Here is a 16,019-nt window from a genome sequence, read left to right on the forward strand (position 1 = left end):
GTTGCTGCTTGAGTTTCATGGGTCTTGAGTCCAACCTTCTCCCCAGTAGGAATAAATTGACCCTTTCTTCACCAGGAAAGATCCAGGAAGATGGGAAGACATACAGCACAGCAAAATCAGTCAATTAGGGTGCCCATATACAAGCCTTGCGGATGGTTATAAGAACAGCTCCAATACAGCACCCTCACATCCTACAGCCCCAAGACAGAATGCCACGGGGGGCCCAAGATACCATATGTAGTAATCAGGTGGACTCCCAGTGGGGCCGAACCTATGATCCTGGTCCTGCTGTTTAAAAGGCTTACAAGCAGCCCCATAGGAAGCCGAGCCAAAACACAACAGAGATTGGGGCCATGGAGTTTTCCTCTTTATCTCTCTTTCTCTTTCCTCTTTTCCAACTTCCCTCTCCCTCTGAATCTGTGTTTTAGAGTCACTATCATTGCATTAGCTGCTCAGGAAGCTGTCCGGTAGGCAGCTCATGAGGGCAGAACTAAAAGCCTGAGAGAACAGCCTAATGCCCAAATGACCAGCCTCTTCCACCCCTGACTCCCCACAGGTGTCTGGACATGGATGGGCCTGTGCAGAGGACACAGTGCCCACCAAAAAATGCAGAAGGATGTTTTCTATTCTTCACCTCAACCCATAAAAATGCCCTCTGGGCTCAATCAATGCTTGATAAATTCAAGAATGAACTCAACTAACCCAATCCTCTGCCAAGATGGATTGTGCTCATTAAAATTCTTGATAACCTTAATGTTTCATGATAGATACAGCTATTATTTTGTTAGCTATAATTTTCTGTCTTGTTTTTTCCTCCTAAGAACAATGGAGGCTGCTGAAGGTTGATAGACACTGATTAAAGACATGTGCAAAGATTTCAACATGAAGATATTCACTGATGCTATTTTAGCAGAAAATTGGAAACAACCTGTATGCCCAACAATAGAGGATGCTTAAATACCTATGGTACACCCATATAAAAGAATATTGTGCAGCTTTTAAAAATCATATTGTCAGATGGAGTGATGTTCAACACTGTTTAAAGGAAAAAGCATGTTACAAAAGCAGACTGCTATACACACAAAGAAGGAAATTTTTCAAAAGATATGCTAATAGTTACTGCCACTGGTGGACTTATGAATGGATTTTAAAATCTTTTGCTTGTAAGTTTTCCCCATTTTTTTCTACAGTGATGTGCATTGCTTTTGAAATAAGGCAAGGTAGGGTGGGTAACAATAAAAATTATTTTGTTAGCCAGGGAAAAAAAAGGAAAATCCCCCTCTTTCAAGGCTGTCTTCCAGCATCTTGTTCTGCCAGATGGATAGGAAGCAAGCTCAAACCCCACTGGTCCAGCTTGCTGAGAGCCCTATGGAGGTCACCTTGGCTCTGGGCAGAAGCTTCCTTGGTGCCAGCAACCACCTCGAGACGAGTTATTAAAAATGAAGCTGTCCCAGGCGAGATCTGGTTCCAAAGTACCAAGAGCCACTTCAGCCCAAAGAAATGGCAGTTCCAGAACTCTGTGAATTTTTGAAGCAGAACAGCAGCCCTAGCTTTGGAGAGGAACCTCCCTCCCTCACTCCTCCAGGCTGCCTGCCGGAGGTTGCAGACGGCTCCCTTTCCATCCCACAAGAGGAGACAGGCAGATGAGTCATAGCACTGGCTTGGATTAAAGGAATATTATCGTGTTAGAAGAAATGGATCTATCTTATTATCCATTTCTTGTCACCTTACAAATAAATATGCTTTTCCCACCAGACAAAGTTCCTTAAAAAGCCACCGATTTCATTAGCTGAAGCTAAGAAATGACCAATAAGAGTTAGAAATGTTCGTTTCTGAAGAGTAGCCAAACTGAAAAGATGTAGTGGAAACACTGAGGAAAGTGGTTTATAAGTCTAGATTCAAGTCTGCAAAGTGATGCCATTCTTCTAAAAATATACAGAGGAACCACGGAAGTCCTTTCCCCTTTTCTAAGAGCTTTCTCTTTCTTTCTTTTAAAGAAACACACTAGGATTGGTTTGTAGGATTGGTTTGTATATCTGAGATTCGCCCACCTCAGATTTCCCCTTTTTTGTCGGGATGATGGTCAGCCGATACTATTTTAAGGACTTCCTTCTCTTATACAGATTTTTCCACACTGGGAAGACAGATAAGGTATGTTCCACTAATGTTCCTCGTTAAACCCACATGCGTGCCAGCAGTCATTTCCCTTTGTCTTGCTATCCCATGACAACAGATTGCATATCATAGGAAATTGGAATGGAGATTTTATTTGGTTTGGATCTCTCTTCTCCATTGTTTAATTCCACATTCAGTTTTTCATTCTACATCTGCCTCCTTTTGCAGACATATACTACGATTAAATACAGGGATGGCTAAACGAGTTGGTGTTGCTTATTGACGACTCACCTTATAGACTTCTCAGGAGCACTCTGAGCAGCCCTCTCCCTCCCCAGGGTTGCAAAGAGTCAGACATGACTGAGCACACACACACACACACACACACACACACATCCTCTGCCCTTGGAATCCTACCTCTGATCTAATACGTGTTCAGTAAAGAGCTGCTGACTGATGGACATATCTCTGTTGTTAACTGCACTCCCAATGCTTTGTTTACTGTTGATCAAGTTCCAATAGTGAGTTTCCCTGTTAGCGCTAAGATGTGTAGATGTCTCAGTGGTATTTCTGTCTTCAACCCAGATCACCTGTCCATTAAAACAAACAAGAAAAACAAAAAGAGCTTCCACCAAGTGCCAGAAAAATAGGTCTAGGGAGACAGAGAAAGTTTCACATTTCCTATTGCTGAATTTAGGCATGGCCCTTAGAGGAAACTGGACGACTTTTCAATCCAATATGCTCTGTTCTCTGATGCTATCATCCTTGTTTTTCCTTAAGACTACAAAGCCATGATGCCAAACTTTTAAAATGACCCAGCTATTTGTTTTTTGAGTATCAACTTTTATCACTGTGACTGCTATGATTTTTTTTCTTTTCACTTAAAATTGTGATTTTAAAATATTTTGTTTTTCTAAATGGGGTCCATTAGATCTAAGAATGTTCTTTCCATTTATCAAACATGAACTGTGTGCCAGGCACTGGGTACTAACTAGCTTCCACAATCATTATTTCACTCACTCCTTAACAACCACCCGATGAAGGAGATGCCATCACCTGAGAAAACTGAGGGAAGTTAAGCCATTTGCCCAAGATCTTACGTCTAGTGAGGGTTCTTTAGACCCTTCCAAGGAAATCCATCCAGCTCTTACTAGCTTAAGTCCATGAGTTTCGCCATCCAGAAAACGTTTTCTGAGAACCCAAAGGAGAACTATATTTGCACTCTGAAAAGTCCAGACCTCCAAAAGAGGCAGACTCCAGGCAGTCAAGAGGCCAAACTCACTTGTGACACTACCTTAGCGGTCAGTAGAAAGTTCAGACATCAGGTCAGATTTCAAGGCCCAACTCACCCACATACTGAGCCTGAGCCCATTGGCTCAGAGACTGTTTCCACATCTCAAAACGGAGATAACATTTTAAGTTAAATTCTTCGAAACTGCCAACTTTCAACCATTTTTGACCTCCAAAACAAAATATTTTTTTCAAATTCCTCACTGGGTCGTTGTAGAGATTAAAACGAGAGCACACAGGAAACAATAAATGGCTCTTTTGGACAGACTTCTCTCTTTCCAATTTCATTTCGCTCAGGTCAATAAAGTGTGTCCCTGTTCTCTGCCCACACTTTACATGTAGAGAAGCCGGCTTAAGGTTATGTAAGTGTTGGAGCTGACAGACAATTCAGGAAGAAAATAAGACTGCGTGGATAATCAGGAATTAACAACAAAGGAGCCCCTCAGGCCTTAGTGCTCCTTGCATTTCCCCCCAGTTTAGTCTCAATTACTAAATCAGTATAGACTGCTTCTCTCTTTTTTTTCTTTTTCCTTTTAGAAAGTGGAAGGAGGAGGGTATTGAGGAAGTTTAGCACTCTGTGTTAAAGTAAAGGTTTTTAAATCCATTCTTGCCCCAGTCTGTGCCTGGAAGTGGCTTGGCTCCTTGGCCAGCAGGAGGGGGAGTCCTGCCTTGGACCGCAGCTAGGGCTCCAGACCACCGCCGGCCGTCCGCACCCACGCCAGGAGAAGAGCCATCGGCGTTAGTTTTACCTGCCGCACGCTGTTTACTTCCTCTTAAGGTACCAGGCCCTGCTCGTGGCCCCTCGCACGCATGATTTATATACTCCCCTCACACCATCCGGGACAAAAGGGAACTCTCATTTTCCCCATTTTCCAAGTGAGGAAATAGGCACAGAGAAGTTAAGTCACTCGCCCAAGATCTCCGAACTGTGAAGTCAGACTCGAACCCGGGCAGCCCCAGCATTCCCACTCGGAACCTCTCCTTTTCCAACTTGGGTAGAGGCGTTTTTTCATTTAAGAATTCTCCAAACTTGGCCACCCCCAAGGGAAGGGGTTCGGCCTCGCCAACTCGCACGACCTCGCCCGGCTCCGCAAGTCCAGGGCTGCGGGTGCCAGACGCGGAGCGCGGGTGGAGGAGCGGCGCCTCCCCCGGGTATTTAACCCCAGTCTGGAGCCCGCGGGGCGCCGGACGCTCCTGCTCCTCCCAGCTCGCGGCTCCCCGCCCTCCTCCCGGCTCTCCCGGCGCGCCCCACCCTCCGCCCCGCGCTCGCCTCGCGCGCAGGCACCGGCCGGCGGGCGCGGGGAGCGGAGAACGGGCCGCGCTGGCCTCTGCCGAGCCGCGCATTGCCCGGCCGGAGTGCGACGCGGCTGCCTGAGTCCGGACGCCGGCCCCGGGTGCCCCGGGGACGGGCGGACGGCTGTGAACGCCAGCCGGCGGCATGGATTCAGATTCCGGCGAGCAGAGCGAGGGCGAGCCCGGGACCGCCGCAGGTACGAGGGGTCGGGGCAGCCCCGCCAGGAACACTGGGGCATCGAGGAGGGGAGGCCTGGGCGGGAAATCGAGAGTATTTCTCGGAGCTGCCGGGCGGGAGGCCGATCCCCAACAGTCCGATCCTTTCCAGGCCGGGACTGGGACGACTCTGCGCGCTGACTTTGCTTTGGGGTTTCCTCCCCATTGCATTTGGGCGCTGGAGGGAGAGTAGGTGCGTTTGAGGGTGGCTTTCCGCGCTGCAGGGCTCGGGTCGTCGGGCCGGGGCAGGGGATGGGGAGTTGTTGGGCCGGGGGAGTGACAAGGTTCGGGAAATCTGTGTCCTGTAGTTTGCTGCAGTGAGGGTTGCAACACATCTGCTTTTTGAAATAACTTTCCAAGAGCCGGCCGGGTCCTCGAACCCCGGGCTCCAGGGACGCTGCGGAACAGATGACCGGCTCCGAGGGCGTGACAGGACACTCGAGGAAGAAAATGCCCCCGCGGGTGGCCAGGCAGGACTCAAACCACAGCTCGCGGTTGCGATTCCCGAGGTCGCTAGATGAGCGGGTGCAGAAGCGTTGGCCCATCGCTGCCCTGCACACGCGGAGGAGGTCCCCCACGAAGGGTCCAGGGAGACAGACACGGTGGCGCGCGGGGGCCGAGCTTGGCCTTTAAGGGGAGCCACCAGCTTTTCACAATCGATAGTTAATCGAAGCAATGGGTGGAATTAGCAATTAGGAAAAAATGAATGTCCTCCCCCGCCTCTTCCTGATACTGAGCAACAGGAGAAAGCCACCCACAGCCTTGAGTCGACTTACCGCTGGGCTCTTCCCACCTCCACTGGCCCGCTCCGCCCACCGCCCACGGGTCCAGGGGCAGAAGACCTATGGCACTCGCAAGTACCCCGTGGCTCCCCACGCTCCATGCCGCCCTGCAGGCTGGCCCTGGTCAGCAGACCTGTGACCTGAGAGCTGGGGTCCTCGGGTACAGATCCGAGGTCCCAGACTAGTTCCCACTCTTCCCAGTGTCAGACCAGGGTCCCCAGGGTGGGGACCAAGTGTCAGAAGACACCATCAGCCCAGGCATGCGTGTAGGGAAGACAGGCTCAGGAATCAGGCAAGTCAGCACCAGAAGCTGTGCCAAAGGCCCTGCATATATTATTCTCCTTCATCCTCACAGCACCTAGCACGGTGGTTACTATCTCCATATTCCAGAACTGGGTTAGGTGCCTTACCCATAAATCATAGCCAGGCCATAGCCAAGGGCGGAGTGACTGCCTTTCTGTTGCACCTCACAAGGCAGCTGTGGTAAATACCTACAGCTCGGTGGGAAGAGAGGAGGATGGCAGAGAAGCAAGGTGGCATCGTCAAGATGCCTGTGTGTGTGGACTCCTATCTCTGTGCAAGGGCCACCTGCTTTGTGTAGGTATGTGTGGACCTAATTAATAAACATGAGCTCTTCTCCAACCTGTATGTTCCCATGACTATGAAGCACCAAGCTTTTGTTTCACAGGTGGCTTGTGGATCTCTTCCCATCATTTAAAAGTTCCAGTGGGTGTTTTGTGTGTATCTAAGTATATCTCTAGAGTTCAGAAGGAGGAGGGGAGGTGGATACATTGACACTGAAACTTTACTCTCTCAAAATCTCAGGAACTAACATGCTCTCCGGGCTCCCACCCTCAGATCTTTTATGTCGGTTGATGGAGAAGGGGAGGAGGATAAGGAGGCTTTGAGAAACAGGAGGGGAGGAGAAGGAGGTGGGGTGGCAGGAGACACTCAGAAGAGTTGGTACTTGGATGACAGGGGAGGAAAAGAGTTCTGAAGGGTCTGGTTGCTTCTCCCTGCAGCCTGCTCAGCAAGGAACATCCCTGGGGGTTCATGTCTGTTTGTGTGGAAGACCTCTACACGGCTAACAGCAGCCGAGCCATGACTACCGAGGTTGGATGGATCCGGTGACGAACAGGGCAGCCAGTTCTATGAGCTGTCACCATTTGTTTGTGCCTTACTGTTTTCTACAGTCATTTCTTCTTCCTCTGTGTGCTTGAATCTCACAAGATGAACCTTTATTTGAATGTCACAAGTCATTCTGCTAAATGGCATTCAGTCTCACTCATTACTTTCAATCTTAAAGTCTTCGTGACACCTTCAAAACTAAGTGTTAATTCATCATCTAGCTGTGGCTACATCCTATCAAAACGAAACTCCTGTTGCAGCTTCAGATACAGGTTAAATTATCCATAGGGGTGATCATTGTCCCTGTAAGTAACATGACATCCGTCTGTGGACCTGTGCAAGCTGGGTGGGTTTGTAACTGAGGACAGCAGAGGAAGTGGGGCATCTTAAGAGTATTAATGTGTGTATTTGTGTGTACCCACCTCACAGGGAGCTGAGACGAGGGCTGCTTCCTCCTCAGTGCCTTCTCCTTCCTGAACTTGTAGAAAAGCCCTGCTGCAAGATGGACCTTATTAAAGTCCTGAGCCTAGACTCTGGAATCAGAAAGACCTGGGTCTCAATCTCTACCCCCGTGTGTTCTAAGTTGCTTCAGTCGTGTCCGACTCTTTGTGACCCCATGGACCGTATCCCACCAGGCTCCTCTGTCTATGGGATTCTCCAGGCAAGAATACTGGTGTGGGTTGCCATTCCCTTCTCCAGGGGTTCTTCCCAACCCAGAGATCTAACCAGCATCTCTTACATCTCCTGCATTGGCAGGCGGGTTCTTTACCACTAGTGCCACCTGATGGGCAAGTTAACTTCCCCATCTGTAAAACGGGAATAACATTTTATAACATTTATAAAACATGTATAAAACATTTATAACATATATAAAACAATTAGTATTACTGTAATTATTATTACATTAATGTAATTGCCTGAGAAGATTTGTTTTGAATTTTCTCCTTTTCACTCTGTTTCATGTGTATGTGCACACACACACACACACAGATGTGTTTGTTTAGGAGAGGCTATTTTTAAGTTACCTCTTCTCATCCTCATCTTCTAGTTCAAGGCATAAAGACGGGGACCTTCAAAACTACTGCTTTCACCATCCGTCTCTTCTAGCTCTGGAGAAAGTTGCACAAAGTAGAGAACACCTTATCCAGTCTACCTTCTAACCTGGAGGTTAGCCATTTTTATGCCACTTCCGACAGAACAGGGGTTAATCCCCACACACACTGGTTCACCTTTTCCCTTCAAGGTAACAGGAGACAGGGGAGATAGTCACTAGTCTGCTCTCCATTTTTGCCCATCTCGTAACTTTCCTGGTCAAAAACTGGCAGAGGAGTGAGGAAATGTCTTTACTGTACCCCTTTCAAGAGCCTTTTCCAAAGATCTCCGCAGTGTCTGCCACACTGCTCTCTCATGGAGCAGTCCCTGCATCGGAAGGTCAAGGTGGGAGTGTGGACAAGATCTGTCCTAATCTGCATTTTCTGTTTTTCAAGAAGCAGAGGATGGTGCTTCTATGTCATTCTGCTGTCTGAAGCTCTCCTTTGCCTCTCTGTAGTTTTATGGTTCTGTCTATGATTAGGAAAGAGACAGCGTTTATGGAACACTGGATTCTTTCCAGAGACCCAACTTGGCAGTCTCTCCTTTGAGAAACCCACCATCCATCTCTCAGAAATCTTAGAGCTTGGTATATTAACTCAGCAGACTGAAAGTCTTTCCTAAGAAGCAACAAGCGAGTAAACATTAGCACTGTCAGTTTTTTTCCTTTCTGGCTTATAAAACTGAGATCGTCTACCCCAGCTGAAACAGACAAGCTTCCTCTACCCAGAGCTAGCGCCGAGCAGTCACACTGATGGAGCATCCCTGTGGCTGGGTAGGTGCCACAGAAAAGCGTTTCCATGCGATGGAGTTGGGATGTGGTAAGGAAACCTCAAGATAATAAAAGAAGTGGGAAAACAGCAGGCTCCTGACGTTGCCCTCCCTGTCTTTCCCATTCCCTAGGTCCTAAGCTTGGTCCAGGTAGACAGAGTGGCAAAGAGGTGAGTAGGATTCAGTAGTTAGCCAGGAGGAGATAAGGTGTTCCAGAAGTCAGACACCATTGAGCAAAGGCACAGATAAACAGGGAAGCATTGGGAGTGGAGGGCATATACTAAAGTGTGCATGTGTGTGTGCTAAGTCGCTTCAGTCGTGCCCAACTCTTTGTGACCCCATGGACTGTAGCCTGCCAGGCTGCTCCTCTGTGGGATTCTCCAGGCAAGAATACTGGAGTGGGTTGCCATGCCCTCCTCTGGGATACTCAGGTGTACTGGGAAATATAGATGAATGTAGGGAGAGCCACTTACTAGAGGGGGCCTTAATAACTTGGTCCTGACGGCGCTGAAGGAGCCCCAGTTGAGCTGATAGCAGAGCAAAGATGTCCCTGACTGAGAGCTGTGTTTTTAGAAGCCACATCTAACAGACATGAAGTAGGGAGATGGCCTAGGCTTGGAGTCTCGGCTACCAGGGTGTGACCACACAGTCAGAGGGGATGGTATCCCTAAGCGAAGCAGGAGAGGAAGGATGCAAATGCCATTTCAGAGAAACAAACAACAGAAGTTGGTGACAGATTGTACAAAAGCAGTAAAAGGAGAGGGACAGTGGAAGAGGGACTGGAGTGTTGAGTTGGGCTAAGGCAGGGAAATGCAGGAGACAGGCTTCCCCACCCCACCGGCACTTCCTTTCTTTCCATCAGATACTTAATAGTGAGGGAAAGACCCTGATGACGGGAAAGATTAAAGGCAGGAGGAGAAGGGGATGACAGAGGACGAGATGGCTGGATGGCATCATCAACTCAATGGACATGAATTTGAGCAAGCTCCGGGAGATGGTGGAGGACAGGGAAGCCTGGCATGCTGCAGTCCATGGGGTCACAAAGAGTGGTAAATGACTTAGTGAATGAATAACAAAGTTTTGCTTACAGACACCTCCCCCCACCCATAGTAAATTATGCTGGGACATTAGTTTTGGAGGATCATGAGGTTCTGGCATTTGTTGATTCTTGTTGTTGGTTTATTTGTGGAGGCTATTTAGTACCTTTGTCGCCTGACAAATTAACAGTTAGTGGACTGAACAACCAAACAACCATGGGCAAGGACACCACCTGGGGATGATGAACTACTCGGCTATTAGTCATAGTCCCAGGTCTCATTCTTATTTGTGGACATTTTCAGGGGCTTTGGCCCCATCCACACAGTGGGCTGCTTTGAGGATCAGGACCTTGTCTCATGCTTTCATGTTTCCAAGGTTTTATAGACCTAATAAATGAATGAGAAATTTGAGGAGCCTCCTGAGAGCTCTGCACTAACAGGCCAGATGGGCAGCCAAAAACCTGCCCTATAAAGTAGGACTGCCAACGCTTTCCTTCAGTGCTTTGCTTCAGTGTTTTAAGATCACTTGCACTATCTGGGACTCTGTGTTGGAAAGTATGGGAGCATGAAAAGAGATATAAGGACATAGTCCATTCTGTCTCTAGGAGGGCTTGGGATCAGATGGGCAGATAGGACACAGGTACTGATGGCCACAGATTAAGCCAGTGCAGGAAGACTCACACCATTGCCCCGAGGTTACATCCTGGCCACATCTCTGTTTATATGTTCTCTCTTGACACCAGCCACTTTACAGTGGCTTTTACAGTTATTCCTGTGTGCGTGTTTTACAGTTTTACAGTGTTTTACAGTTATTCCTGTACATGTCTCATCTCTGGTATTGGCCTTGGCTCCCTAAGGGTAAAGACTGGGCCTTTTTCCTCTGTATCACCTCTCACCAGCACCACCTGTGTGCCCTAAACACAGTGGTAGGTTACTGCCTGGCTGGCTGGCTGCTTGGATAGATGGATGGATCTACAAATTCTGTTATAAGTCAGTTCTCCAGGAAGCAGACTCTGAGATGGAGGTTAGCATGCAGTGTGTTTATTGGGGGAGGGTCTTGGGATCAATACCTGGGGAAGACGAACAGAGGGGAGGGATGCCGGGCTGGGCAGAGGGAGAAGCTGAGCTGCAGAGCAGGCCCAACAACAAGTTGAAGGTGGAAAGCCCTACAGAACTGAGCTGAGCTAAGGCTTTTATATCCCCCGACGCAATGATCAGTCATTAGATACAGGCCATCCCTGCGTCTTGGACAAAGCTGTCCCCTTCAGCTGAGAGCTGTCTGCAGGCAGCACTTCCAGCAGCTTGTGGAGTGCTTGGCCTTTCATTCCTGAAGGAGGACCTGGGACGTACACCATGGCATCTACCATAGCCATAGTGGCCTCCATAGTTTTCCAGGAATGTTTCATGAGGGGTAGCAGCCCTGCCTACGGGCAGCTATGAACATTGTCTGGACCTCATTAGAGCAATTTAGATAGCCAGATGAAATTAGCCATTTTAGATCTCACAGATCTGCACCCAGCTGTTCAACCCATACACCCAATAGATACTGGTTCATCATCTGTTTTGTGTTCAGTATGTGGGGGGTACTATGGTAGCAGACAGAAATGGGATTAGGGACCTCCCTGGTGGTCCAGTGGTTAAAATTCCACTTTCCAATGGAGGAAGTGTGGGTTGGATCCCTGGTAGGGGAACTAAGATCCATCCCACATGTCATAGGTTGTGGCCAAAAATTAAATAAAACTTGGTTTTTGTGTTTTTTTTTTTTTTTAAAGAAATGGAATTAGATGTGGCCCTGCCCTCAAGAGACTTGCAGCCATAGGGAGAGAAAATGCCTACCCAAAATGAATCTGTAAAATTGACGGCATCAGCAATAAATAGTGGAGGATTCAGGGACTTCTCTGGTGGTCCAGTAGATAAGACTCTGCACTCCCAATGCAGAAGGCCCAGATTCAATCCCTGGTTGGGGAACTAGATCCCACATACCACAACTAAGACCCAGTGCAGCCAAATAAATTAATTGAAATAAAATTTTTAAATAGTGTCAGATTTGGAGCATGGGGCATAATGGTTTGGGGTTCTGGTGGGAAGGCTTCATGGAGGAGATGGGCCGTGAGGATAGCCTTGAAGGAGTGAAGGATTTCAATGGGGAGAAGAATGAGCCAAGGGACACAGAGAAGGTGGGACAGAAAGGAGTCTGCGAGAAGCCTGGCGTAGCCCAGTAGGGCCCCGTTAGAGGGCTAAAAGGAGGAGAGGGTGGACATATTCAGAATGTAAAACTGGGTGTTGTGGTGTGGCCAATGTGTAAATTTCTGGAGATGGAGGGAAAATGTGTATGTGTATGTAAATATAAAGCTATTTTCTACGCTATTTTTCTCTAAAAATATGGCACCTGCTTTTTTATTTGTCAAAAAAACCAAATTATAGTTACACTTTCCATTAGCACTTTTCTTTAATTGGTTCATTTTCCTCCAGAGTTACCATTGGCTCCCATCTGAATTCACATGTAAATCTCTGTAAAGACACTATATACATAATTTTGTTTTGTTTTTCAGTCACTTGGCTTCTAACTCTTACTATAAAATGCCTGTGTAGGTGGGTGTTTGGGCTGTACTCTGTACAAGTATAGAAATAAAGGCTTGAGAAGAAGAATTTAGCAGATAAGTTCTCTGAGATAGCCCAATCTAAGAAAATATAAAGAGTAGTGAGTACCCTTTTCCCCAACATATATTATGACATGCTCCCAAAACATATTTTTTATACATCAGAAGTGCTCTTTTTAGGCAACAGCATAGCACAAATTCTGAAACTGCCTTAGAACAGTCTTCATGTTCATATTGGATTTCCTAAACATCATTGCCTGGGAATAAAATTGAGCTTGTTCATGGAAAATCTAGTATGCAGACTATAAAAATGGAAGGCTTGGCCGCAAAGAAAGTGCTAGACACACCCTAATAGAAACCAGTATTTTTAATTCAGTTCTCCAGGAAAAAAAAGAGAGAGACACTTTGGTGGTGTCCAAATACTGGTTTAAACAGCTGAAAAACCACAGGAGCAGCCACTAGTTTCTAGATTGTCTTCTTGAAAGTAAAATATGCTTTCTGAGAAAATTTTCTAGCCTGGAAAGGAAGCATTTTGGTGATACACAGCTTTATGGAAACTCGCAGTTGATGTTTTTATGGTAGAGGCGTCCAGTTTCATGAGCAGGAGGAAATTCTGTAAAGGGTTGTTCTGGTGAGCACATACATCCCACATTCCTAATTTGGGGACTGAGGGTTATGCTAGGAAAATATAACCAGATTTTGGGGGAATAATATGGGAGGGAAATGAAGGGGGCCGTCTGCCTGGCAGGCCTGTGCAGCAGCTCTTCCCTACCACACTTGAGTCTGGTTCCTTGGTTTGCTTGGAATGACATTAAGAAAGTCAGGGAGAGAAGACTGGGGTTCAGGTCACAAGGTAGAGAAAGTAGATTTAAGAAGTTGTGGCATATACTAAACAAGATGAGAAATGGTCTTTGCCAGCCAGAGTCCAGTCCCAGAGGGCTGGTACTGAATGTAAAATAATAGTGATGTTTTGAATTTGTACTTAATTTTATATTATCTAAGCACATACAATGTATTTGAGACCAGGTTAACTATTTATATGGTATTTAAGATGCTTTTGAACTGTGGTGTTGGAGAAGACTCTTGAGAGTCCCTTGGACTTGCAAGGAGATCCAACCAGTCCATCCTAAAGGAGATCAGTCCTGGGTGTTCATTGGAAGGACTGATGCTGAAGCTGAAACTCCAATACTTTGGCCACCTGATGTGAAGAGCTGACTCACTGGAAAAGACCCTGATGCTGGGAAAGACTGAAGGCAGGAGGAGAAGAGGATGACAGAAGATGAGATGGTTGGATGGCATCACTGACTCAATGGACATGGGTTTGGGTGGACTCCAGGAGTTGGTGATGGACAGGGAGGCCTGGCATGCTGCGGTTCATGTGGTCACAAAGAGTTGGACATGACTGAGTAACTGAACTGAACTGAACTGAAAGACTTACACAGGCCTTATAGGTTAGGTACTATAAATAGCCCCATTGTATAGGCCAGGAAACTGAGGCACGGGGAGGTTAAGTAAGTTGCTCAGGGATGTTCAGTTTCTCAGTGGATATGAAGCCAGTCTAAACTCCAAACACGGTGCTCTTTACCGTGGTAAACTCTGTCGTTAGGTCAGTAGATGCCACCAGGCTCCTTTATATCCGCCACCAGCTCCCACAGGGCCCTTGGACTCTAAGGTTCCTTCTTCAGGCTCCTACTGGTAGGTTAGGACATTCTACCTACAGAAGGCCCAGTTTTAAGCTGCAGACATTTCCTGCAGTGGCCCAATAATACATGGGCAAGGAGGGGCTGTCATGGGTTCCAAAATAGGAGCTAGTAAGGGTTGGTTTAGGAGGGAAGAAGAGGAGAGCAGCACAAAGCAGCTGTCAGGGAGGGAAGGTCCTGGAAGGACCCTGCAGCCATGCGTATGTCTACGGACCTGGCAACGTGGTGGAAGAGGAGACAGAGAGGAGAGAGGGTTGAAAAGCAGCGTCAAGAGAGGTGCCAAACAAATGTTTCCTCGATCAGGGTGCACTTAGGCATTTTTTCCACTCCAATATTTAGAATCATTCTAGATATAGAATCACCAGGACATGGTGACCAGTTGGACTCAAGGGCAAGAAAAAACTCAAAGTTGAGACTATTGCACAATGACAAGATACTGAGCTGAACAACTTGGGTTTGGGTTTCTTACTTATTGCTTTTCAGTAACATTATTTTCCAACCAAAGGAATGCAAGCTCATGATAGAATATGCAAAAACAGTACAAAGAAGAAAATTAGATTGAGTCCCAAGAATAGATGGGCTTTTCCAAAAGAGTGTAGTCCAAAAGCCATCCTGAAAAATGCAAGAGGCCTTTATTTAGAGAGGAAGGAAGTTTTGTAAGAGAATAAGATCCCCGCTTCTGAAATGTTTAGTAAGAACATTGGTTACACTGCCAGACAGCATTAGCACCAGAGCTAGAAGCCAGATACTCTGGCTCTGTTGTTCCCCAAAAACATATATAATTTTAAAAAAGGATCAGCGTTATTCTGGGTGTTGGGATATCAAAAGGACCACTTCCATGTTTCCTTTTGAGACCTTCCACCGTGTTCCTGCCATCCCCCTCCCCTTTTCCTCTCCTGAGCTTTCTCCCTCCCAGCACAGCACCCAGAAGTCAGACACCACAGGCCCACACCAGGCCCTTCCCATGTACCAGGCCCACTTCACCAGTCAGGAGAGCCCTACATGGAGCCCTAAGAATATTTTTACATTTTTTTTTAAATACCCAAGAGGAATTTGGTAGGTTTTATAGATGCATGGTGACAATTGCAAAGGTTAATTTACTTTGAGTTTAATAACTTCTAGCTTCAGGAATAGATTTATTGGTTTCTAGTTCTCCATTTATGCTTTTACTCTTTGTTTAGATTGATTTTTTACTTTATAAGGAAGGAGGGAAATTTGTTCACCTGTGTTAGCCTCTCTCTCACCCTTAAGATTTAATTCATTGATTCAATCTCAGTCAAACAAAGCAGGCAGAGCTAAGTTAATACAGTCAACTTTTAGCAAGCCCAGAGCAGTACATGATGGGAATTAAATGTGAATTTTCTTGACTTTTTTAAATTTTGGTTTCTCTGATTGTATGTAATCCTGATTTTCCCTGTTGTTGTTGTTGTTCAGTTGCCCAGTCGTGACCAACTGTTTGAGACCCCATGGACTGCAGCATGCCAGGCCTCCCCGTCCCTCACCATCTCCTAAAGTTTGCCCAAGTTCAAGTCCATTGCATCAGTGATGCCATCCAGCCATCTCATCTTCTGATGCCCTCTTCTCCTTCTGCCCTCAATCTTTCCCAGCATCAGGGACTTTTGCAGTGAGTCCACTGTTCACATCAGATGACCAAAATACTGGAGCTTCAGCTTCAGCATCAGTCCTTCCAATGAGTATTCAGGGTTGATTTCCCTTAAGATTGACTGGTTTGATCTCTTTGCTGTCCAAGAGACTTTGAGGAGTCTTCTCCAGCACCACAGTTCAAAGGCATCAATTCTTTGGCATTCTGCCTTCTTTATACTCCAGCTCTCATAACTATACATGACCACTGGGAAGACCACAGCCTTGACTATACAGACCTTGCTTTTCAACACACTGGTTAGGTTTGTCATAGCTTTCCTGCCAAGAAGCAATCATCTTCTGATTTCATGTGTGCAGTCACCATCCACAGTGATTTTAGAGCCCAAGAAGAGGAAA

The 16,019-nt window shown here is 46.8% G+C and overlaps 1 protein-coding gene and 1 long non-coding RNA gene across 6 annotated transcripts in view; one reads left to right on the forward strand and one right to left on the reverse strand.

The window, feature by feature from the left end:
- The window catches only part of LOC110133545 (uncharacterized), a 143,338-nt gene that overhangs the window by 126,196 nt on the left and 1,123 nt on the right, over positions 1-16,019 (reverse strand). The window contains exons 1-2 of one of the 5 annotated variants that reach the window (XR_011488287.1): positions 4,155-4,534; positions 2,533-2,705 (exon numbers count right to left, since the gene is read on the reverse strand). The exons of 3 other annotated variants lie outside the window; for them this stretch is intronic. This is a non-coding gene — a long non-coding RNA (uncharacterized lncRNA). Of the gene's footprint in view, positions 1-2,532; positions 2,706-4,154; positions 4,535-16,019 lie in introns of those variants that run through there. One more of the 5 variants, XR_011488289.1, reaches the window with a different exon arrangement.
- TNFAIP8L3 (TNF alpha induced protein 8 like 3) overlaps positions 4,590-16,019 on the forward strand; it is a 43,724-nt gene continuing 32,294 nt past the window's right edge. The window contains exon 1 of the mRNA XM_020887570.2: positions 4,590-4,895. Within this exon, the coding sequence (XP_020743229.1) occupies positions 4,844-4,895 (52 nt within the window). The 5' untranslated portion in view covers positions 4,590-4,843. The remainder of the gene's footprint in view (positions 4,896-16,019) is intronic.

The sequence above is a fragment of the Odocoileus virginianus genome, chromosome 6 (assembly GCF_023699985.2).
Source record: "Odocoileus virginianus isolate 20LAN1187 ecotype Illinois chromosome 6, Ovbor_1.2, whole genome shotgun sequence".
Lineage (NCBI taxonomy): Eukaryota > Metazoa > Chordata > Mammalia > Artiodactyla > Cervidae > Odocoileus > Odocoileus virginianus.